The following is a 23,373-nucleotide window of genomic DNA, read 5'->3' on the forward strand; positions in this document are numbered from 1 at the left end:
CCCGTGTGCGCGCATCGCACTGTCACTGGTGCTCAGACAGCTGCAGCCAGCTCGCGGCATGTGGAGCTGTGCTGGGGGGTGCGTCCGTTTGACCAGCAGCGACTTCAGCGAAGCTAGTCGACAGTCGGGTACAAGCCTTCAGCTCGGTGACAGTATTTTGGTTACGGCTCCCCTGGACAGCGAGGGAGAGAATGAGAATAGTGGATTTAGTTTCTACTTGTAGGTACAGCGCAGCAGCAGAAGAAGAAGAAGGGAAGTCACTTCAAAAGGTAAGCAACGACGACGCTTTGCTAGTTACGTTACTGTGAACGTTAGCGTCTTTACTCCACTGTTTACTCCTCATACACTTTACGGTTATTAGCGCTGGGAAAGCCAGGACGTGGGTGGCCACAAAAGACTTGTCGCCCGAATCTCTGTCTGGTCCTTGTGTGTTTTTACAACTTGCTTAATCAACTATAAAACAGTAAAGGAAGCTACACCTAACGTTAACTTACTAATCAATTGTAACGGCTAACCGCGCGTGGACAGCCATGGATAACGTTCGATTGTGCTCCTGTGTGCACGTGATTTATAGAAATGAAGATTATACCAGTTCTTGTTATGGGAACAGATACCTTTTACTGTAAGAGAAGATGGCTAGCGTAACAAACCCCTTGTGGTGAGAGCGGTGACCGAGCGCTTCTCTAAGGGAATTTCTGCTTTTGCATCACTCCTCACGGGCTTTCCAGCAGTTTAATGGCTTGTAAACACTGGCCATTATGGCGAGAAATGTGTCCATGATGGGATCCGTCTCCCTGTCCTCAGTTCTCTGGTTACCCACTCCAACAAACAGTATTTGTTTGGTTGCGATGTCAGTCAGCCTTGACAACCTTAAGTTCCGCATTTTAATAATAGCAGGCACGAGACAAGAGTCAGAATCAGAAACTATACTTTTGATCAAGATAGCAGACCAGTCTATGTATTTATTTATAAAAGGAGACACAGCTCTTGTCATTTGAGAGAGCAGATTTTACTCTGTACACAGCCCCACTACACAGACCACAGATGCCCCAGCATCCAGAAGTAGGCCAGTTACTGGTCTGTATGTCATGCCATGCCATGCGTGGTCCCCTTTGAAAGGTTAACTGGGCGTCTCACTGGTTCATACATGGAGAGTGGGGGAGGTTACAGACAGTCTGAGTGAAGGATCTCCAGCAGGATTTAGCCCTCATCCTCTACCAGATGTCTGGTGGTCATTGTTGTACTGTCATTTGCCCCCCTCATTGTGTTTTTGTTTTCAGTGTAATGTAACAGATGTGCATGTTGCTAATGACAAGTGCACATTTGCTCTATAGTCATTTCCCCACAATTAAATATGCACGGTCATTAATGGGTGTGCACCATTGTTGAAAGAGACAACTGAATATGTTTTATGTATTTGCACATGCATGTTTGCAGTCTGGTGCTTATGGATGCTCAGGAACATCTAATTACCTCAGTATGAATCACTCCACACATTATCATCTCAGAAAATTTGTATAGTCTGTGGCATGGAGGTTGGAGCATTTTTATTTTATTTTTTTTATTGTGTCTATGTTAAGCCATTAGCGTGTCACATCGTGTGACACTCCACTTGTGGTTTGAGGAGGAAGCCCCACACCGGAAAGGTGACAGCTCTGTTGGTGTACTGTTGTGTGATGCATTTGAGAGCCCCCCCCCCCCTCCCATGCCTTAGCATTTCTTTGTGTCTCTCTTGCTGCTCTGTGCTCTTGCTGTTTGATTTCCGATCTGAGAGTCCCGAATGAGTTGACCAATCCTCAATTTTACTGTGATGCCCATTTACAAAATGGTGGTCCTATGTACAAGATAAAGTGCTTATGTGATCAGTGTATTTACAAAAACATGCTTCTTGATTTATGTTTTACTCATTGCTAGGTTGAGGAAAAGTCTTAACTTTCTGCTGTGCCGCACAAGTTTGCTCTTTGATCAGCTTAACTCAGCTGTACAGTTTGACTTCAAGAGATGTGTGAGAACCGGACTTTCATTTGCAGAAAGCTTTCAGGGACTTAAATGTTCTCTTGAACAATGATCTGACTGCCCTGTCTGATGCCAACAGGATGTGAGCCACGTGTGAGGCAGAGCATGTGAGCCCTTATTTTGTTTTTATGCCTGTGAATGGGCCTCAGTCAGCAGCATTAGCCTTTTTTAGTATTCTCAGAGATGGTGATTAAGTCTTTTTCATTTTTGTGCTGTAAATCACCACTTATCTCACTGCATAAGGCATCAAAAAGCATTGATGTATTTCTTTTCATGATGAAAGCATTGCACATTTCAGCAGCATTGCAAATGAGTTAAGGTTTAGTTTGCTGAACAACTCTACTGGTGAAAACCATCAGTTCAATAGTTTTATCACTAAATCTCAATGTCTCACTCTGAGACCAAATTTAATGTTCATCTACGGTTGACTCGTAACTCTCTTCAGTCAGCAGCCTTCATTGTATTCCATTGTGATAATATTATTTCAGTGGAGAGGCATCAATGGTGTTTTTGTCTGCCTGAATGGCGGCTTTATAATAGACGTCAAAGGCCCAATGCTGGGTGTCACAAAACGCACCAGATATTGAAGGCTTTTACCAAAGAGGCTTTAGCCCTGCTGTGTGACTCATGAAATGTCTTTTCAGAGTTTCAGTGTTTTCTTTCCGGGCGTCCATATTCCTTATTTTGGTCAGGGTCACAAGGTCCCGGAGACACTGGGCGATAGTCAGGGATACACAATCACACATCAGGTTGTCACACTCACATTCACACCTACATACTATTTTTGGGTTAACAGTTCAACAAACATGCGTGTGTGGAGTGTGGGAAGGAATCTTCGCAGACACAACATGCAAAGGCTTCAGCCGGCCGGCAGATTCAAGCCCATGAGATTGCTCATAGTATTCCTGACCGAATACATAGATATTTGAACCGCTACATTAATGATTGTGACTAAAGGATACTCACACATGAGAGAAACCAATCATCATCAATAATATTGTTATGATGACCAAGCAAAAAGAATCATTGTTTTTTATTTAACTAAGATGGAGTATTCTGATTAGTTCAGAAAATGGTGTCACATCCCTATAATAGCATATGACTAAAAGACAAAAAAAGCCAAGACCTTATCAAGCCTTATCTCATTTCAATATCATGTGATGTGACGCTGCTATATATAGAGGCCTTTTTAATAACTGTTTATCATTGCCATGAGTGCTTAAAGGATTAGATGAATGTTCAACTTGTCAATCAACAGCAAAGTAATTACTAATAATTTTGCTGATAAGTGATTTAACAAGAAAATACCAAACTGTGGCTGGTTCACGTTTTTCAAATGTGATAATTTGCTGCTTTTCTGTTGTTGTTTTTTATATCTTTGTGAATTGGACCTGCCAAGATCCTGGTGTGAAATTTGGTTGAGCTAAGTTTGTCTCGAAATTAACCAAAGTGAGGTCACACTTCTGTAGAGATTGCACATCGTCACCCGGGTTGAAAACTGAGGAGATGAGTGATAGCTCCATGGAATAATAGCCCCGATAGTTGTTTGTCTTTTGGCATTTGTATAAAGGCTAAATTGGGCTCACTTGGAATTTCCCCTCTATTATCGTTTCTAGTTTGTGTCTTTTTTAGATGCCATTTAGATTTGTTTTTGCTCCAAATGCTTAACATCCTTGCAGTGAAATTAGAGCTTCCCTCCAGTGCCATGCTGTTCCCCTTCCATGTACCATAATCCCCCGTTTCTGCGTTGAACATGAAAATTATGATAAGCAAATCACCAGTGAACCTAGCATAATTTCTGCTTATCTTTTGACTCAAGATGAGCTGACTTTGGCCCCAGTTTGGCTTTTTTCATTGGGTAACAGGTTGAATCATTTTGGCACTGTAAAAACCAGTGCTGTGCTGCAGGGTTTGCAGCAGTATACAAACAGAGTAAGTATCAGATATCATGTTGTTGTGCGCTTATTGGTTACCTGTGCATTTGAATCTTGGTGTGAAGGAGGTTTGTATTGCAGAAGGGGATAATTGTGAAAATGGATACACACAAGATGAAATTTAAAAATAGCATGACATTCAGTGGGAGGTTGCATAACTTCCTCAAGCATTGTGTATTTTCCCTTGTGCATTTTAACCATGCATTATTGACTTCGTATCCAAATCTGACTTAACAAAGCTTTTATAACATAATAGTGCCACTTATTTGAACTCGAGGTGATAGCTTGCGTCTGGCTTCTCTGCTTTTATTATGACTCTATCCTTTGCTAGGAAGAGCATCCAGTTATGAGAATGTGGCTTTCTCAGCAGGGTCCTGTGGTTTTGTGTTTATGAATACTGTTCCCTTGACATTCCTGTCCTCGTCATACCACCCCTTGAAAAAGTGCTGCCACTCTGGGAAATAAGGCCTCTCTGGCTGGCCTGCGACTCCAGCATCTAAAACTTTGTGTGGTCATTGTTATATTTAGACACCCCCCTCCCCCCAGGTAATGGTGGAGGCAGCAGCAAGGACCAGAGAGGCTGTTCTCAGGCCGGGCAGATGCAGGGAGAGGTGATAGCAAGCTCCCTCTTCCTCAGACTCAGACTTGTTTTTTCCTTTGTTAAGATGGGGGAAAAGGTTAGGTAGTTTTGGATGGTGAGTGTCGTTTTTGAAGTTGTGTTCTATGTGCTCAGCTTTGGGAATACGATAAGGCAGAGCGACAGTGGTAATACAGAGTGGAACAGGACAGAAAAGCCCCTTGGGGACAACAAGCTATTCTGAGCCATGTGCTTTTTTCCCCAGTCCCTGTTCTCTGGATGTTTTGCCCCTGGGTCACACAGTCTCTGTGTCGCTGCTATTTTTCTATGCATAAACACAAACGCTACAGCGTACAAAAGAATCAGAGGGACAGTGAGGAGGAAAGAGAGCCTCAGACAGCGAGAAAGACAAGGAATCTCTTGTTGAGGAGACTTTGTGGCCGGCCAGCAGTTTTCTCACATTGGCCTAATTTGGTATCATTCTCCCTGTTCCTTAGACAATTTTCTAGTTCATATGGCTTCAGTGGTCACTTCAACCCAGTCAAGAGCAGATTGAGTTAGCACACTGTTTGTTATGCTTTGCTGTGAGTCAGTAGCCACTATGTACAATTCCTGAGAGGAACCAGTGGGTTTAGGGTAAACAATTGGCCATTGTCCATGCACCATCACACCTGCAAAACACATGTGTGGTAGCATGGAACTTTGACATATGCATCCTTGTAATGTGTCTGAAGGCTGAAGTTTTTTTTACATCCACACATCATTGTTGCATATATATTGATCATTATGGGCAACATGCTTGAAGATGGCAAGCACGATTAAACCTAGTAGTACAACATGTTTTTCTGTTTAACCAGTCAATTGTGTAGTATGCACTGATATGAATCACCCTCTGTCTTACACCAGAGCCTCGGGCCTACATTTCTCCAGTTTGAGCAGCTTTACTGTATCTCTGAAGTTCCATCTGGATTCCATACCCTCCTCTAGAGAAAGAGACGGCTGTTGAACATCTCATACCAGCCTGCTTAGATTTCCTGTGGGGCGACTCGGTGATATTCTTAGTCCCTGAGGTGCTCCCTTTTTATAACATGACTGTTTTCCAGTGCCAAATCAGCGTTGTGCTGAGAGGAAATTAACAAAAGATCTGTTGAGGGTGAACATGACTGCAGTCTGTGGTAGAAATATGTGAACCACGACAGGAATTTATAAGCACAAAACATTAAGAAATCTATAATATTTATTCATGTAGACCACAGCTACCTTGCCCTTGCTGAAAGCAGAGAAACCCCCTCTTAGTGTGATCGTCTCTCCCTTTCTCTCTGTCTCTCTGTCTGATATTTTGCACACACTGTGTGTCTGACACCCATTAAAAACTGGAGCTCCAAGGCCATCTGGGACTTCAGACTTCTTCATGTGGAAATTAGAGCCATGTGGTCGCTTGTTAGCCTCCTTCCTTTTTCTGAGCTGGAATGATATGCTTGTTCTCCACAATCACCACGAGCCTACAGCATTAAGCTAATGTAATGCCTGGGATGATTACATAGAGTGCATTACAGTATGGTCTTTGAAGTCAGTTGCCGTAATTGTATTAGTAATTACCGGAGTACTTACTGAGTGATTACCTACCACCACAGTGGCAAATAGAGTAAATTTAATGTGTTTTGATATCATAAGAAGGTCCTGTTTAGGCACCATAGCATTATGCAAACACACACAAAAGCATAGATGTCATGGGATTTCGGTATTCTGGAGACACACAGAAAGGGACCCAATCACACAAATGAGAGGCATGTGATGAGGTTTTCTGTTGGTTGTCTATTAGATTACAAGGAACCTCTTGATTTTCCATTGTAGACCTTTCAAATTTAAATACAAAAGCAGGCGCCTCCATTTATGAATCATCAAACATAAAATGGTATTTTCTTACTTGCCTTTGGTATTTGGTGGGCGGTAATTTCAGTGAATCCAAGCTTGTACACGACTGTAATACATACTGAACTACATACTAAAATGACAGATGTATGATAGAAGAGTCACGGTATGGGAGTATGCTCTGTGAGGTTAACCAGGTTGAGTGAGTGCACGGCCTGAGCATGTCTGATCTCAGAGTTAGAGCGTCCTTTGGCTGACCACACAGCATGGACTAATCATTCAGTGGTAAAAAGAACCAAACATCTGTCGTCTTCCCCTCCGTCACGCCATCGGCGCTCTGGGGAGAGGGTTTGAGTGCCAGCCATGAAGAAGATGCTCTATGAAAAAAATTGATCAGATCTTAAAATGAGATAAATCCGTCCCTTTGGGTTTGAATTCAGTATCTGTAAGTAGGATGAAACCTCCCTATATTCTTCGTGCCGTTGGCATAAACTTTGCACACCCCAGTGTAGTTTCACTGAAGGGTTTCAGCTCAAGATGTCTGCCCACTAAAACACACATACTTAACATACACACAGAGTAAATACGCGCCCCTTGCTATCACTCCAGTGTAGCTTGCTGCACTCAGAGTTTCCAAGCTCCCACAGTTAGTTGACTCCTGCCAGACTCCTTTTAATCTCAGGCTGTCATTCTTGACTTGGCTTTTGTATAATCCTCTGCCTTAACTCTGAGTGATTCAGATTAAGATTGATTATACGCCAAAAGAGAGATGATTATGGATCAAGAAAATGTAGAAATGTATGTTAGAGGATATGTGCTTTATCATCTCAGTGAAATGGGATGAAAAGTAAATGAATACAGCAGAATGTGTAATTTTAGTGTCACAATCTCATTTGAATTTAATGTCATCAGTGATTTAATGCAACATCAGCTGTCTTACGAGGCTCTTAGACAGGAATACATAGCCTGTTGGGTTCCGATGCACAAAGACTGACTTACTCCCTTTGCGTCTTTGTAATGAAATACTTGTCCTAATGATTTTGTGTCATGAAAGTCTGAGTACTTAAGGGCATGTGGGTCATACCTTGGCTGAACACAGCACAGAGATGCGATACATTTAGAGACATGTTGGTGATGGTATACATCAGTTAAGTGCTGCATTTTTGCTAAACACCATGCTATTAGCTGGATGTGATTCAGAGTGCTGTGCAAACTGTTTTGTGGTTACAGCAGTGCACTGACAACTTATATACGCAAGCTAGATTTAGAGCTCTATGTCATAACAGGAAATGATGTCACCCAGGCCCCAGGCTCAACATCTTGTATCCTGTAAGCAAGCAGGTTATCAAAATTAAGCCATACAGGAAAGGGGTTTTTCACTTCAGTGCCATTTCACTGACTAAACTGGCACACCTACTGCTCTCACCACCTCCGCCTCACTCCACCTTCATTTTAGAGACTTGTTAAAGGATTTTTTTAATGTTGAATATGTCGTGTAAACTTCTTTACTGCTGTTAATAATTTGCATCTTAATAAATCACTTTCTCTCTATACTTGTTCTCACGCCTAAAGACATGTACCCCCACCAACTACACTCCCCCAGGTATGATGTGTAACTGTCTTTGCGTGATCTCTCTTCCCACTCTGTGACCTTCTCTGCTGCTTACTCAGTTTTTTCCACTAGCTTCCATCTGTTTGACACCCCTATCCCCACCACAACTAGCCACCTTTCTAGCCACCACTTGAAAAGAGCTGTCAAAGTAAATTTCTCTGTACCCAACCACAAGAGGTAATGTCTTTGATGGCCCATTGAGGAGGGCCTCAGCTGCGTTGGTGACTCACAAGCAAAACACCACCATTGTTAATGTGAGCTGACCACTTTGTGGCATTACTCATGTCTTTCTTGCTGACTACGAACACCAAGTCTGGATAATTTGAAGCTTTGTCCGTAAAAGGGTTTTCCTTGGTTGGAGGAAGACGCATTTTGTTGTCATACTCTTGTTGCAGTTCTCATTGAACCTGTTGTTGAAGGAGTGGCAGCCGCTGGTTTCCTTTTCTTCCTGACCCAAACACAATACTATCAGCAGTCTGGAGTCCCAGCACAGGAAGTAAGCAGCTTGAACCTAAAGATGAAGCATAACAGACCTTTTACAACCATCTACCTAGCTAGTAGCCTAATTAAAAACGACTCGCAATTTCACATGTGCAGCTTGAATGAAAAACATTTCTGTTTTATTCCTTCAGACAAACATGACTAACATTAAGGCCCCTCCAGAGCCTTGAAGTTAGTCATGTGTTCCGTAGAATCTGTCTCAAAGCTCTTGCTAGTCATGTGCTGCCATGTCTTGGTAAAATGATTAATCTGTGAAATAAGAATTGTAGCCAGGAAAAGAAAATAAGAGGTTATTTTATGATAATAAATGCTGGTAGTGTAAACACAGCCGTGATAATTGGTTTGGCCTGGTTTTCATTTGCTAACTCAAATATTTTTAGGGTAACACTTTACTTTGAGTCCCTCTATTTAGCATTTATAAGTTATATTTGAATAAGCAGGGGACACAAACAGGCCTTCAGTGTTAAATGTTTTTGTGGGTCAGACTTAATTTTGGTATCTTCATCCCTTGAGAGGGTAACAAGATACAGAAGGTTGACAATCTCAGCTTTTGTCTTTACTCAATTTCATTGTCAAGCTTTGTCACAGCAGAATTGTGAATGAAAAATACTGGACAGACTTTTTTCCTGATCATATGATACAGACAAGGTTAGAGCCATGTTAATGACACCACCTCGCAGACTACTTTCTCAGCTGTTCAGAAAAGCATGCTCACGCCTAAAAACCTGAAATAGTTTGACCTGAGATGGACAAGAAAAGAAAAATTTTAAAAAGGAAAGCGTAGAACAGCGGAGGCCATTTGTTCAGTAGTCTGGTTTCACTGCCCACCTGTCAGACAAGAGACTCAGCTGTTGTTGTGATGGAGAAGACTAGATGCTGAGGCTGGATCAAGTTGAGGGACTTGGTAGGTAATGAAAAGCATAAAGCAAAGCTCTAGTTTCTTTTTCTCACTCACCTGCTGTCCTGTGCATTCTCCTTACCTCTTCTTTTCTCTCTCTCTCTCTTTGTATACAAACTGCATCTGGAATTTTTTTTGCCCAACAACCTGACCCCTGTAACTCCTCTGTCAGTGTGCCCACCGCTCTGGAATTAAGTTGTAAATTATGCAGGGGAATGCCGCATCATTTCAGACAAAATGTGTTGTGGGCAGCACAACGAAGCACGAGGGTCTGTAGGGAAACGCTAAAGGGTGTTTGTGTGAGGTGGCAGGTGCCCTCACACCTGTTGCTGCAAGGCATGCCAGACATACATACCGCCTCAGGCATCAGCTGGCTACACATGTCAAACGTCAGTGAAAGTACTCCTCAGTCATGACATGTGTTACATTTACTTGGCTTGGGCATCTGTCCCATGACAGCATTTAAGGTTGCAGCACGAGAAAGGTTGTGTAGTCCACCTTGTTGCCTAAAATAAACAGCAGATAGTAGCAGGTGGTCCTTAACCCTGATGCTTTAATGCTTACAGTGGAGTAAAATGGTGCGACTGGCCTCGGTTTTGTGTCTGTTTCTTTTATCTTCTGTCATCCACTTTGCCTGCTAGGCATAACTGGCATATTCTTCATATCCACACGTCACTTTGAGATGCTGGTCTTGCAAACTCAAGATGAGGCTGTTCTCTCCTGGGCGATTATTGAGTCCTGACAACTGCTCAACAGCCAGGCCTGCTGCCAGAGCTCATCAGCCCTGGGAAGGCTAGAGGCAGGCTTAGAGGGGCAGACTGGGGTCAGGGGGGGTTATACTGTGAGAAAAGGGGAGGTGGTGCAGCTCCAGGAGCATCTGAGCTCTGGTTTCACCAACAGCTTCGACCTCAGTTGTCAAATTTCTGTTTCTATCCTCACGGGCTCAGGCCAGTCTGTCGCTTTCTTGCACACACACACATACATATTATAGCAACATAAAGTCCCATGACTGTCACTCTGTGTCACACTTCATATATGGCTTTCATGACCCGCTGGCCTTCTGTGACTGTCTGCTTGCGATTAACCCTCAAATGAAATGACACACGTGCTTTTTCCAGTGATCAGAGCTTCAACCTGATTCTCGAGCACAAAGTAATAAACCTGTGGCGGCACACCAGAGGATTTTTGGGTTGTTTTACACAGTATTTGTGCGTTCCAAAATCAAGGAAGGGAAAAAGTTTGGAAAGCTTCCTTGGAACCGTTTCACTGCAAAGATTATTTGATGGTGTGAGAGGTTTAGAGGTTCAGTCTAAACCGTTCTGATCCACTCACAGTCTGACCTGAGCTGGCCTTATCAGAATAAATTATTGGGATTTACAACCTGAAATTTAGACAAATTTAGAACAAGGCGAGGAACAAGCCCTAAACAGTCTGTGACAGTCACGTGTAACATGTCCACAACAAAATCAGGTCTAACATGAGAACAAAAACTGTCTTGTTTTCAAGTGTATTTTCTGTATACTCATTGAAACAACTTGGATATGAAGTAGATTCAGTAATACAATGGCAAAATGACACTTTTGGATGTGACTACTATTCCTAAAAATAGCCGACTAATGTTCAGTATACCACTATTCATAACTTCACACTGAGAGTCAGTGAACTCGTGCTGTAGTCTAAATAGCCTGACAGTTTTGTCATCTGAAGCTGTGGGCCCACTAAAGGGAAGTTACTGATGACTTTGTGGATTCCAGCCTGCCCTATGTCTACTTATTAAGAACAACAGTTTGTACAATTTGTCAGATGTGTAACTGTTATTTTGGGTTTTAGTGGTGGATAAGTAAGTAAGAGAGTTAGTATATATGCTGGTGAGACATATGGAAAGGATATTTAGCATGCTGTGTGGTCTTTTTCAAGATGACATCATCTTACATGATGCCTGTTCTGTGTAACCGCCACTATTAAGAGGTATGCACATCTATAGGTACGAGCCCCTGTTAGGAAACTACTCACAGCGCTGAGTGTTCCTGATGAGAACACTGAAACATTCTGCACTGTTCTGTAGCTGACCTGCACTCTAATTTCAGCTTGAACAGGTCATGGGTTTTTCTCATGTTAATAAACTGATTAAACTCATTGAGTTTTTGTGGTCATAGCACCTACATTTTTGAAATGCTGTGCCTGCTCACTTACAGTCTGCTGACTTAGTGGTTTCTTTAGAAATTCAGCTAAAGACGTACCTGTTTAGACAGGCGTTTGGGTAACTTGAATGCATCAGATCTTTATTTTATTCATATTTTGTGTATTGCCCTTTTGGCATGTAGCTCATGTAGTCACATTGTGTTCTATGTTTTCGTTTTTTGCTGTATAATGCCCTTGTGAAGCACTTTGTGACCTGTGTCTGTGAAAAGCGCTATATAAATAAATTTTACTCACTAAGTTCAGACAGAGCATGTCCAGTCAGAATCTATCCTCCATGCTTAGGCAAGCAAAAGAAAAAAAAAGTTAAGCTACTGTTAGCAGTCAATTTAACGTCAATTTTAACATTAAAGCAAAATGTATCCACCCATCTAGGAAGGGTTAGAGTATGCTTATCATCTCTCCATGCCCTCTCTACACCAACAACCAGCAGTAAAACAATAAGCTAACCACATCTTATAAATGTAAATGTTCGGTCACATTGATATGGTTTATGCTAATTATGTTGATTATAAATGACATTTTGTCTTCTTCCTTCCAGATTTTGACATGAAGAAGGACATAGACACATTGATAGCAGAGGAACGCGCTGAAATCATCTCTAAATATGACAAGGTAAGCATGCCACCTAAGTCAATACTCAATATGATGCTTACGACACTTCTGACAAACAACACACTTGAGGTTTTGTATCTTAAAAATTCTCATAGCTCAGTTGGAGGAAACTGCACAGCGGGGCATTTCCTTGCCGTATCTCTGTCAGAGATCATGAAATTCTATGTAAAGTTGACCCAACGTAAAAAGTAAAATCTGGATTCTTCGGAACATAACATTTCCTTTAAAGAAGGGCAGTAAAGGTGTATCTAACACAACAAAATGGAGGAGTGAGTAGTCTGAGTGAGGCCCTGAGTGGTGGCTGCAATCTGTGGACTGAGAATAGATTTGTTAACAACAGGCAGAGAAAATGGGATTACTGGGAATGATCAATTAATGACTCAGAGACTGTGGATGTTGCATGCAGTTCACACATTAGGGTTAAAACACTTTTCAGACCCATTAGGAATAGAACAACAAGAGAACCTTGTGTGAAAGAGAGGACAAAAAAAATGGAAAATGTTTGTCAGGTTAGTGTTGTTTTAAATTCTAGTGTAGTTTGGCTGATTTACAAACAAATGAAGCAGGCAAAAAAAAATGACAGAAAATCACTGCTGTCACTGTTACATAGCATGTTCAGTTTATTCTACTTGTTCTGTCTGTATCACAGTTTGTTTGCAGCACACACAAGCACCGTCGTATGTCACTTTTAAACAGTTTGTTTTGCACACAGTGTTTTCTAATGGGGGTTATGGTATGTGGATGTTTCAGGGCAGGCAGGAGGGTGTCAACATTGACCCATGGGAGGATGCTGACTACAGCATCTATAAGGTCACCGACCGCTTCGGCTTCCTGCAGTAAGTTACCCGACTTAAAGCTCTGACGGCTTCCTTGCAGTGGTTTGAATCTTCTAATCTCCAACTTTGAGAACGCCTTCATTTGTATCTACATTCCCTCTGTCCCTCTTCCTCTCTTGTGTCTTTCTCACATTACGGTGATATTTTGTATCAGTGCCAGATTATCCTCTCAGTGTCCCTATTTCTAATACATGCTCTGTATTTCTGCTTGTCCCCTTCAGCGAGGAAGAGCTGCCAACACCCAGTGCGCTTGAAGAGAAGGTATCAATTTTAAACCTGCACAGCAAGTCCAGATTGATTTTGACCTTCCATGTGATATGTTTACACCCACATAGCCACTGAACCTCATGATGTCCTTCTTTCCTCTCCCCAGCAAAAGCACCACGAGATAGAGCGAGTGGAGAAATGGCTGAAGATGGTGAAGAAGTGGGACAAGTACAGAAACAGCGATAAGGTGCGCAACTCCATAGTGGTGGACGCACCGACATGCTGTCCTAATTTAGCCCTCTCTTCCCTTTTTTCCCCTCCTCAGCTATTTGATGTATTATTTCCGTTTCTGTTAATAATCTGTTTTCCATTCCCCTTTTAACCGCAGCTTATTCCCTTATCCCTACCTCCCCTCTGGTCTAGACAGTCAGAGCAAGAACATAAGTGCCTATGATGAGTCCTTGTCACTCAAGAGAGCTAAAAAGGCTGAATACCATAACGCAGCGTGTATACTTGACCCGCTGCCTCTCTCTTCTGGTTGTCGTGCTGAACAATGTCTCTTTTTGTCTTGAGAGTCCCCATTCACATCTGCTCGTATGTGTTTCAGTTGGCGAAGCGTGTGTATAAAGGCATCCCTCTGCAGTTGAGAGGTCAGGCCTGGGCCTTGCTTCTGGACATAGAGAAAGTCAAAAAGGAGAACGATGGAAAATACGAGGTCTGAATTTATTAAGTGATGACAATTCCTCTAAAATTCAGATTCTGTGAAAGGATAAATTCTGACATTCACCGAGCTTTAATGACATTTTGTCCCTTTTTTTGTCCTTCAGAGAATGAAGCAGCAGGCTCGTAACTTTTCCACAGAGATCAAACAGATTGACTTAGACGTCAACAGAACCTTCAGGAACCATATCATGTTCAGGGACCGCTTCGGAGTCATGTGAGTTTGCAGCTTCACTCAACAAAAATCTGCGTGAAACAGCTTGTGTTTTGGTTTATCGAGTGACATCAGAAACCCCATCCTATCCAGAGAGTTTCTGAGTGAACAAACTGCTAATGTTGCTGTGGATCATATGACTACTCCTCTGACCTTAAGCCTGTAAAGTGAGTGACAGTTTAAGTAGCTTTCATAACAAATGTCTTCATCCAAGTGTCTCCAAAGTGCGTGTTTTTATTTTCTTTGTCACCTCACATGCTCAGGTTTGCCCTCGCTAAGTCTCTGCAGAGTGTGACCTCTGGCTCAAACCTTGAGGCAGCCCCACACACACACACACATGCACACACACAAAACCAAAGCAGTGGTTTCCTCCTCTGTGTTTTATTAGCCTTCCTGTCAGTGCACAGAGCCCCACAGGAAATGGCATTCATACAGAAATGTGCACCGACATCAAGTGTACATCTGCAGAACAACACTGTCCCTATCGATATATTGTTAATACATTCAAAAAACAGATTAAACATATGTTTAAATGAGCTTCACAACATGATTTTGGGAGAGCTGTGTGTGTGTTTGAACATCTGATAGCTGCTGGTTTATATTTGTCAGTTTAACGCTGACAGAGTGCGACCGAGCGCTCTTCTCTCGCTCTTTGTAACGTACTTCCCCCCTCGATTCAAAGCCACCGAGTCCAAACAGACCAAAACACCGCTCCATCCTGCTTGGCTGCCCACTCCTTCCCTGCAGGTCAACAGCTGTCTCACTCACACCGAGACACTGACAGCTATTTAAAGCTCATTTTCCTGTCTCTGTCTATAAGACACGCATTTACTATAGAGGCCTGGAGGGGAGACATCCTCTCTCGTTGACATTATATTAGTTAATGCCACTTCTCTGCTCAAATACACATTCACACACACACGCACAATAGCTGCCTTGTGTTCACTGTCTGAAAGTTGAGACTCCAGATGTAATCAGCCTCGCAGCACGTAACCACGTGGTTATAGAAACTGGACAGAAGCTGCGTGCTTTGGGCGAAATTATGTGATGAAAATTCTTCTACCTTATTAACCCCTAAACAAAATAAATTTAGAAAAATTAGATTTTTTTTATGTCACTCTGGCTCTGATAGGTCACAGAGGTCCTTTCAGACACACCCTTCATTAATAACTTAAAGCACAGCTCAATAGCTTAAGCATAGGACCGAGACTATACACACACGCACATACACAAAAATTTTACAAACACTGTTGGGATAATATGATGCAACCAGGGTTTGTTAGCCTCAGCAGAAATATTACAGCTGTCTGTGCTGATTGATGGAGTTAATTTAGGGAAGAGGTGGTGAAGAAATCATTACTCATGTGCCCTCTGGGAATTAACATGGAATAGATTAAATCACTATTCTCCGAAACACTGTTCCAGCTTGCTCAATTGTTGCCAAGGAACCACATCCTCATTTTAACTGGTGGTTTCTCTGTTCCCTCTCTAGGCAGCAGGCGCTGTTTCACGTACTAGCAGCTTACTCAGTCTACAACACGGTAAGTGTGTGTGCGTGTAGATGTGTGCATACCGGGGTGTGTGTTACATAATATCGAAGAGTCCTGTGTACACTGGCTGCGCAGCAAAAGCAGCACGTCAGTGGCGTAACAGTCCACAGAGTGTGTTGGTTTCCATACAGCAAAGAACAGGCCAAGCACTCTAAACCCATCTGTTCTCATTCTCGTTTGGAGCCTTGGGTGAGATCTTTTATTTATGAGTGCGGTGCTGCCTGAATGTACAGCAACAAAGTGTAACAGTCCGACCACCAGCGAACCCACATCCATACTCAGCACTCACGTTGTTAGACTAAGTTCACCCTCAGACACTGCAAGTCGTTTAACGGGCAAAGAAAATGAGCAAATGAGCCTTGTTTTGTTGATTTACTGCCAGAAAAATTACAAACATAAGATTTTGTTCCTCGAGTAGTAATTTCTGCTGACAGCCCACCAGAAAGTTTCATCGCTTTTGTTTTAATTAACGACATTCATTTGCAGTCTAAACAGTTTTTGCTTTGTAATAATGTGTTTGAATTGCAGTTGTGGATGCTGAGGTTAGACATAATGATGATTCCACGCATCTACTTTAAAGTGCCGTCTGTACTTTCTCCACCACATGTCAGAGTTTGTCTCAGTGGGGTGAAATCTGGCTTTTACAACTAAGCACATATTTACGAAAATACAGTAAATGTGTATATGTAGCCTGTATCTCAAAATATGTGGATTAATCTGTATATATTAATTCCTGTATAAGCACAGATTGCTGCCGTCTGGTAGGGACAGAAATATTGCCATCCAAAGATAGCTTCATGTACAGTACATTACATCTCCCACACACGAACCCCGTCCAAGTCTGTTTTTCAGATTGGGCTCTGTAGTTTGTTCCTCTGTAGTAGAGGTGTTTGAGCCAGAGGAAATGGGCATGTGCTGTTCCCGTTTTCCTTTTCCCCTCTTCTCACACGCTGCTCAGAAGAAATTGGGTCAGTAGGAGAGAGAGCGGGAGAGAAAGAGGGGGTTTGTGTGTGTGTCCTTTCGCCTATGTGATGATAGGGAAGAATGTGGAGAATGTGTAGTTTAACCTCTGTGGTAACCCTGATTATATTTACTGTATTTCCTTGAAAGGATACGTTGGAGTGTCCATATTTGGCTGAACAATAAATCGGCCTTAATATGGACAAATACCAAGTGTGTGTCTGGTTTTGTGTATCTGCGCTTGCCAAGGGCGATGGGTTTAACGTAAATCATTGAATCATTAAGGAGTCAGATTGGCAGTAATTCAAGCTGAAGACATGACATTACTGAGAATGTACGTTGGGCTCGAGTAAATATTTGAACAACCTTTGGTAAAAGTGTTTATAATATCTTAGCTGCACGTACAGTAGGTCCTTGTGTGCAGTATAACCACACACATCCTCAGTCTGGCTTCAGACCACATCAGACATTCAGGTGCTCTCGTGTCTCGGCCTGTGTGTGTGTGCACACTCTATTAAATTATAAATAATTCCTCTCATTTGCCCATTCTGTTTAATTGAACCTGTCTGTGCTCCTGTGGTTCCCCCAGGAGGTGAGCTACTGCCAGGGGATGAGTCAGATCGCTGCCATCTTGCTCATGTACCTGAATGAGGAAGATGCCTTCTGGGCTCTGTCCCAGCTCCTCAACAACAGCAAGCATGCCATGCACGGTGAGAATGAAGAAGAAATGAAAACAGAAAGAAAAAACTGCTGATTAATGTTGAGACGTCAAATATTGTCATATGTCCCTAGGAAAAGGATGAAAATGCGTATTGTAAAATTGCACTTGAGTCTGTGCGTGTACACTCAGATTTGTCAGATGTGTGCTGGAATCTGTGAGTGCATACTCATATTTGTGAATGTGTATCCAAATCTCTTCATGTACATAAGATTTATGTGAGACATTTGTAAAAATCTGAAAATTATGTACTCAAAAACTGGAAATCAGAAGTAAGAAATGACCTTTGTTGATGAGTGACCCATCTTAGCGTTAAGCTTCAAGAGCTGGAAAACAAAAATGCTCAATTCTGTTTAATGTATGTCTGTCAATTTCATGTTTAACAGGTCTCCACCACAATTTCATATATTATTGCTGTAACATTAGCCCCATATAAATGGTGTATAGATTTATTTATTACTTATATACAACCTTAATGTTAGTGGAAGCAAATTCACCACATTTTCCAAATGATTCAAGGACATTACAGAGTTTTGTCATGTTTTCTTAGTGCCCTTGATGAAGTCCTTTAAAGGAGTATTACACCCACAAAGTGACCATTTGTATATCAGTTACTCACCCTATGTTCCATTGAATTTGTCAAGAAAACTTTGTTTTTATCGCATGCCTCAACAGTAAACGAAGAATCCAAAAACTGAGGAAAATCTTGATGAATAGAGGTCATAGGGGTCCACAATTAACAACAGCAAAATTTATACCAAAACATCTACGTACAAACTCACAACTCATGCAGTATAATCCAAGTCTCATTTATCCAGTTGCATGCTCAGGACTTCCCAAACACATGCATTTTTGCTAAACCTTACTATTTATTTGCATAAGGAGTCTCCTGTATGGACAAGCAGTGGGCCTGGGCAACGCAATGGAATGCTCTTACAAAATCTGAATATACATATTTGCCCATGCGCACTACTCTTACGTGGAAGTGTTATAAATAATTTTGCTTTTGTTAAACATGGTCCCCCTTTAGTTCAGTTCATCAATAATTTTCTCAGTTTTTGGATTCTTCATTCAAAGTGGAGGCATGCGAGAGAAAAAAAAGTTTTCATCATGAATTCAGCGTAACACAGGGTGAGTAATTGTTATACAAATGGTCACATTGTGGGTGAAGTTTTTCCTTTAAGACAGGAAATACTTTTTCCTTTGTAAATGTTATGTCTCTACTGTTACCACACACCATTTATGGCCTGCTGATTTATTTTCTCTCACTGTGCTAGGGTTTTTCATCCCGGGATTTCCCAAGCTGCAGCGTTTCCAGGCCCACCATGAGCTGATCCTCTCCAAAATGCTGCCAAGGCTGAAGAAACACCTGGTAGGTTAAAGTACATCAGTATGACCGATGCTTTCTGTTCATGCAAGAGACACGGGGCAAATTCATTGCTCAGAAGGTCACGCACTACAGTCGATTTATTCGAGCTGTTTCTCAGTGTTTAATTAATTAATGTTGCAAAAGGACAAATGTTAGGAATGTTACTGCCAATCCAGGAGTCGTTTGGAAAGTGAGATTTATAACCGAAAAAAAACGATTATGAGGAGTGACTTCCCATAGAGACTATTCCTCATTAATTCTTCTTAATGCTTCCACAGGACAAGGAGCAGATGACAACAGGGATTTACACCACCAAATGGTTTCTGCAGTGCTTCATTGACAGAGTGAGTGTTTGGATTTCCCAAAGATCACAAACTGCATGAGTGCTCCTCCCTGTTTATATCCAGTCTGAGACGTATCCTACATTTGAACACATTAATCAGTATATCATTGTGCGTTCTGTTGCTTTTACTTTTAAACATGGACCCACATCTGGGGTTGTTTTATTATTATTTAATCTGCTGCTATGTGTCTTACATAACAGACCCCTTTTACCCTCACCCTGCGTCTATGGGACATCTACATACTGGAGGGAGAGAAGACGCTAACTGCTATGGCTTATACAACCCTCAAGTTACACAAGAGTGAGTATGAGGATGATTATATTATCTCCCATGTTGTGCGGTGCTGAACGAGTCCACCCAGTTTCATGCCCAGATACAGCCACGGCTGCTGTTGCTATACCAGTGAGTGTTACGTCGCACGCTGCCTCTCGCTTGGCTGCCTCTCGCTTGGCTGCCTCCTAACCGGATGGCTTACATAATGCCAGTGGGTGGTTGCTGTGGAAAAGAATCGAAAGCTGACTTTTCATTGGACGCCTGCACCAGCATCGCCTCAGCGCGGAGTTCTTGTAAAACATCTCTTTTGACAGGCCACTTCTTTACTTAGTGTCTAAAGTTAGGCCGAGCGCTTCATGGTTCATATCACAGAGGTTACATGACGTGTAAGCCTCATAGATTACTGTCACCCATTCTGTGAGGTAACTTTTTTGTCCCTATTGTGTGTGTCCAATCAGAGCGCTTGCAGAAGCTCCCGTTAGAGGACCTGAGGGAGTTTCTCCAGGAGCAGACGGCTGTTTCTTTTTTCCTGCCTGATGATGTGGTGATTGAACAGTTACAGGCTGCGATGTCTGAGCTTCGTGGTAAAAAGCTGGACCAACCTCCCCCAGGTGCAGTTGTGTTCTTTTAGTTATTTTTCAGTATTAAGCTACATTGAGCTCTGAAAGTTTTTTTTTCCTGTCTTGATGTATTCCCTATGTTCCATTTCCTTTTTTAGCCAAGTCAGAGGAGCTGCCAAAGAAACCTCTGGGTCAAGAGAGACCAGTTCTCATTCTGCCTCTGCAGCCTGACTTTCCTCTGGAGGTCAAAATAAATCTGCAGCCCAACAGTCAACCCAATACAGAGGCCCAGCAGACAGTGGGAATCACCCTACAGCAGACCCCTTCTCCTGCAGACCTTCAGGACTCGAGAACACCCCCTCTGCCTTCACCTGACCCAGTTGTAATCTGCACAGAAAGAACACCTTCTCCTTTAAGGCCGTGTAGAGCACCTCCGTTACCTCCAAAAGCAGACAAATCACGTGCTGAGGTCAGGTTGGATGGAGATGTGAGGGAATTGCCTCCAGAGGTTACCCAGACCGACAATGTGGGAAAACAGGAGAGCCAGCCTGAAGACCCAGATACTGAGAACGAGCCTGTGGATTGGCCTCCGCCCTATGAGCCCCCTGCTTTGGATGCTCTTGCCATGCAGACTGAGGAGGAGCTCATGGACCTTCCCGACCTGCCACCTCCACCTTTCTTTGACACTGAGCAGAATGACCAAGGGCCTCAGGACAGTAATTCACCCCGCCTGGGGGTTGGCCGGGACATCCAGCGGCGCTCTCCTTCCCCCCGCTCAGCCTCACCACTGGTCTCACAAATGAAGCTATCTCCAAAACCATGTCCAAAACCACCCACGTCACTTGACCTCACACAGAAAAAACCTCTTCCCTTAAAGCCTTCCTCTGCCCGTGCCTTCACCAACACCTCCTCCTCCTCTCCCAGACTTCCTCCAAAGCCGACCAAGTTCCCAGTCTCTCTCTACGTCCCCGTGCCCGCGGGTGACCGACGACCATCCAACACCTCCCAGTATGACAACCTTTCCGAGGCCGATGAAGACGACCGCTACCTGGAGAGGCTGCTGGGCTCCACGCCCGAGGAAATTCCCCCACATACCATCAACAGAGACTATGACCCTGCTCTCTTCCCTCTGCCGCCACCTCCTCTGTACGTCCCTCCTTCGCCTGCTCTTACTCCCCCCTCGCTGTGCGCTCTCCCCAGTTTGCCTCAGGAGCCAGAATACCAAGGGGAAGACAGCTGGGTGGAGGACTCCATCATCCCCCCTCCTCCAGCTAGTTTTGCTGACAGACTCGGTCCCTACCAGTGTAGCGCTGCCAGCCGTTTAGACACACACAGAGCCACCTCGCCCGGTTACTCTAAGCCGTTCTCTCGGGGCCCCAGGGACCATTCTGCTTTTCCAGCACCACTGTTGTACACCGGGTCTCCCCCAGGCAACTCAAAGCCCTCAGGACAGTCAGCAGTAGGGGTTCCCATGGTCCGATCCAGCCCAGACTTTTGCAGGATGCCTCCAGGTGAACAGCAACTGCCCAAATCAGTGACCTTTTGAAGTTTCACACTGTCATCGAAGCGTCACTGATTATGCCAAGACGATTCGGACTCTCTGTCAATGCTTGATCAATGTTCAAAGCCATTTAAGAGGTGAAAGGCCAGTAGCTATTCAGTGTGTCAAAGGTTTGTGTGTGAATGTGTGTGAAAGGACTTTTTTCATTGATGTGTACAGATTTATGTGATATTTGCACCTTTTTTGTAAGGGCAGTTAACTTTTTTTAAGTGTCAAACTTGTATTTAAAACTGCTGTCTGTGTTACTGTTTGCTGCACAAAACGTGAGTGTTAACCCGCCTGCTCTTGTTCGTGTGCGAGACCCGATTCGGTCTTCAGTTCAGTGGGTGGTAAAGGAGAAATTTACACAGAAATAAGGTGATCTGATACCAGCTGAGTGTTCCGCTGTTGCTTCATCGCCAGTCAGTTCCATTTTGTTCCAACAAAAGTGTCTTAACCCGATCGCAGTGCACTGAGACGAGCAACTCTTAACACAAAGGGCTTTCGAGGCTGCAGAGTGATGTCATCTTTGCTAAAGCACCCAAAGCCTATACATTTATACTGTATTTATGGTCAACTGTGAGCAGGCTCACACATCTTAACAGTATGTCAAACTGTAACGAGTATCTAACAATTTCTTTACTGGTCAATACTTGATAACAAAGGACCACTAAACCAGGTTGCGCCAAAGCAGTTTGCATGCACACTTTTTTTAAAAAAAGTTGTAACACCAGCAACAGGGAAGACATGGTGCAATATGTCACTGATGTAAATACGGAAGCTTGTTTTATTTACATGAAGCCCGGTCAGGTTTTTCCCAGGCAGGCAGTCGTGGGTACTCTGTGGGTACTTTGCTGCTTTTTTATGTTTTAAACTGACTCGTAATGATGATCAGTTTCATAGAAATAGTTATAGGGCTATATCTGTTTGTCTGACACATGGGTTCACAGCGATAACGTACTGTTTCATGTATATATACATGCATGTATCAAGGCTAAATGGGAAGGTTTTATTGAATGCAACTTATTGTCAGCACTGACAGATACAGTAAAAATCCTCGTCACAATATTTATGAAGAGTAGCTCCATCTAGTGGCCACAATGTGTCATTGACAGTAGCTGGCTTCAAGCTAAAAAATGAAGTCCTTGCATTAAGCACACATATCCAGTAACCATGACATAAATGCTACCTATCATGCTTATTTATGAATGTGCACACATGAATACAAGGACAGATTCCTTAAGACACTGTTCTCTACTGCCACGGACCAGGGAGAAAAGAAAATGAAGCAAAGCTGAATCTATATTTTAGAGCCATTGTAAAGACTGTTGTCAATGTATATTAATTGCTCTGAGCAAGAGAAATGGAAGTTGAGCCATAACATACTGTACAAGGACCTAATAGTCAAACATGTTTATATTGTTCATGCAGTTACATATTATGTTTATATACTACGTCTAAGCATCAGTTTGTTTTTTGCACTGACCTTTGTTATTACCGAGAGGTTTTGCAATTCTCTTTAAGTATTCAGATTTGTAACGGAGTTCCAGGTTACTGCTAAAAAATAATGTTCCTCTTAGGAAGCGATGTTAACAGATGTTGTGTTCATGAACTTTGGTCTCGCTGCTGCGATGCGTCCCCAACAACTTGGATCGGGGCCTGCACACAAGTATGTTTGGCTCGCGGGAGTATTCTTTAGTCACGTGACCCGACCACCAATTGTACATCACTGCTCCTTTTATATGAATCTGGTTGACATCAGTGATGCTGTGGCTCAGACCAAAGCTTATGTACATTTATGCAACTACTTATTTGAGTTTTATAAAGAGATAAACCTTAGCTGCCTGTTGTCTTCTCT

At 42.8% G+C, this 23,373-nt stretch overlaps 1 protein-coding gene across 1 annotated transcript; it reads left to right on the forward strand.

Annotated features, from left to right (window-relative positions):
* On the forward strand, positions 1-23,354 carry si:dkeyp-19e1.3 (USP6 N-terminal-like protein). Its single transcript, XM_050073936.1, has 14 exons — positions 1-269; positions 12,151-12,224; positions 12,975-13,060; positions 13,282-13,321; positions 13,434-13,514; positions 13,875-13,982; positions 14,095-14,204; positions 15,694-15,742; positions 17,301-17,421; positions 18,707-18,801; positions 19,077-19,142; positions 19,343-19,442; positions 19,874-20,026; positions 20,134-23,354. The coding sequence occupies exons 2-14, from the start codon at positions 12,159-12,161 to the stop codon at positions 21,519-21,521; spliced, it is 2,463 nt and encodes an 820-aa protein (XP_049929893.1). The 5' UTR covers positions 1-269; positions 12,151-12,158; the 3' UTR covers positions 21,522-23,354.
* Positions 23,355-23,373: the final 19 nt, after the last annotated feature.

Source organism: Epinephelus moara, chromosome 20 (assembly GCF_006386435.1).
Source record: "Epinephelus moara isolate mb chromosome 20, YSFRI_EMoa_1.0, whole genome shotgun sequence".
In the NCBI taxonomy this organism is placed as follows: Eukaryota; Metazoa; Chordata; class Actinopteri; order Perciformes; family Serranidae; genus Epinephelus; species Epinephelus moara.

Excerpts from the sequence above, each read along its gene's own strand:
- si:dkeyp-19e1.3 (XM_050073936.1), top strand. The coding sequence starts at position 12,159 with ATGAAGAAGGACATAGACACATTGATAGCAGAGGAACGCGCTGAAATC. Across the intron at positions 13,061-13,281 it reads GACCGCTTCGGCTTCCTGCA|CGAGGAAGAGCTGCCAACAC; the intron begins GTAAGTTACCCG and ends TGTCCCCTTCAG. Across the intron at positions 18,802-19,076 it reads CAAGGCTGAAGAAACACCTG|GACAAGGAGCAGATGACAAC; the intron begins GTAGGTTAAAGT and ends ATGCTTCCACAG.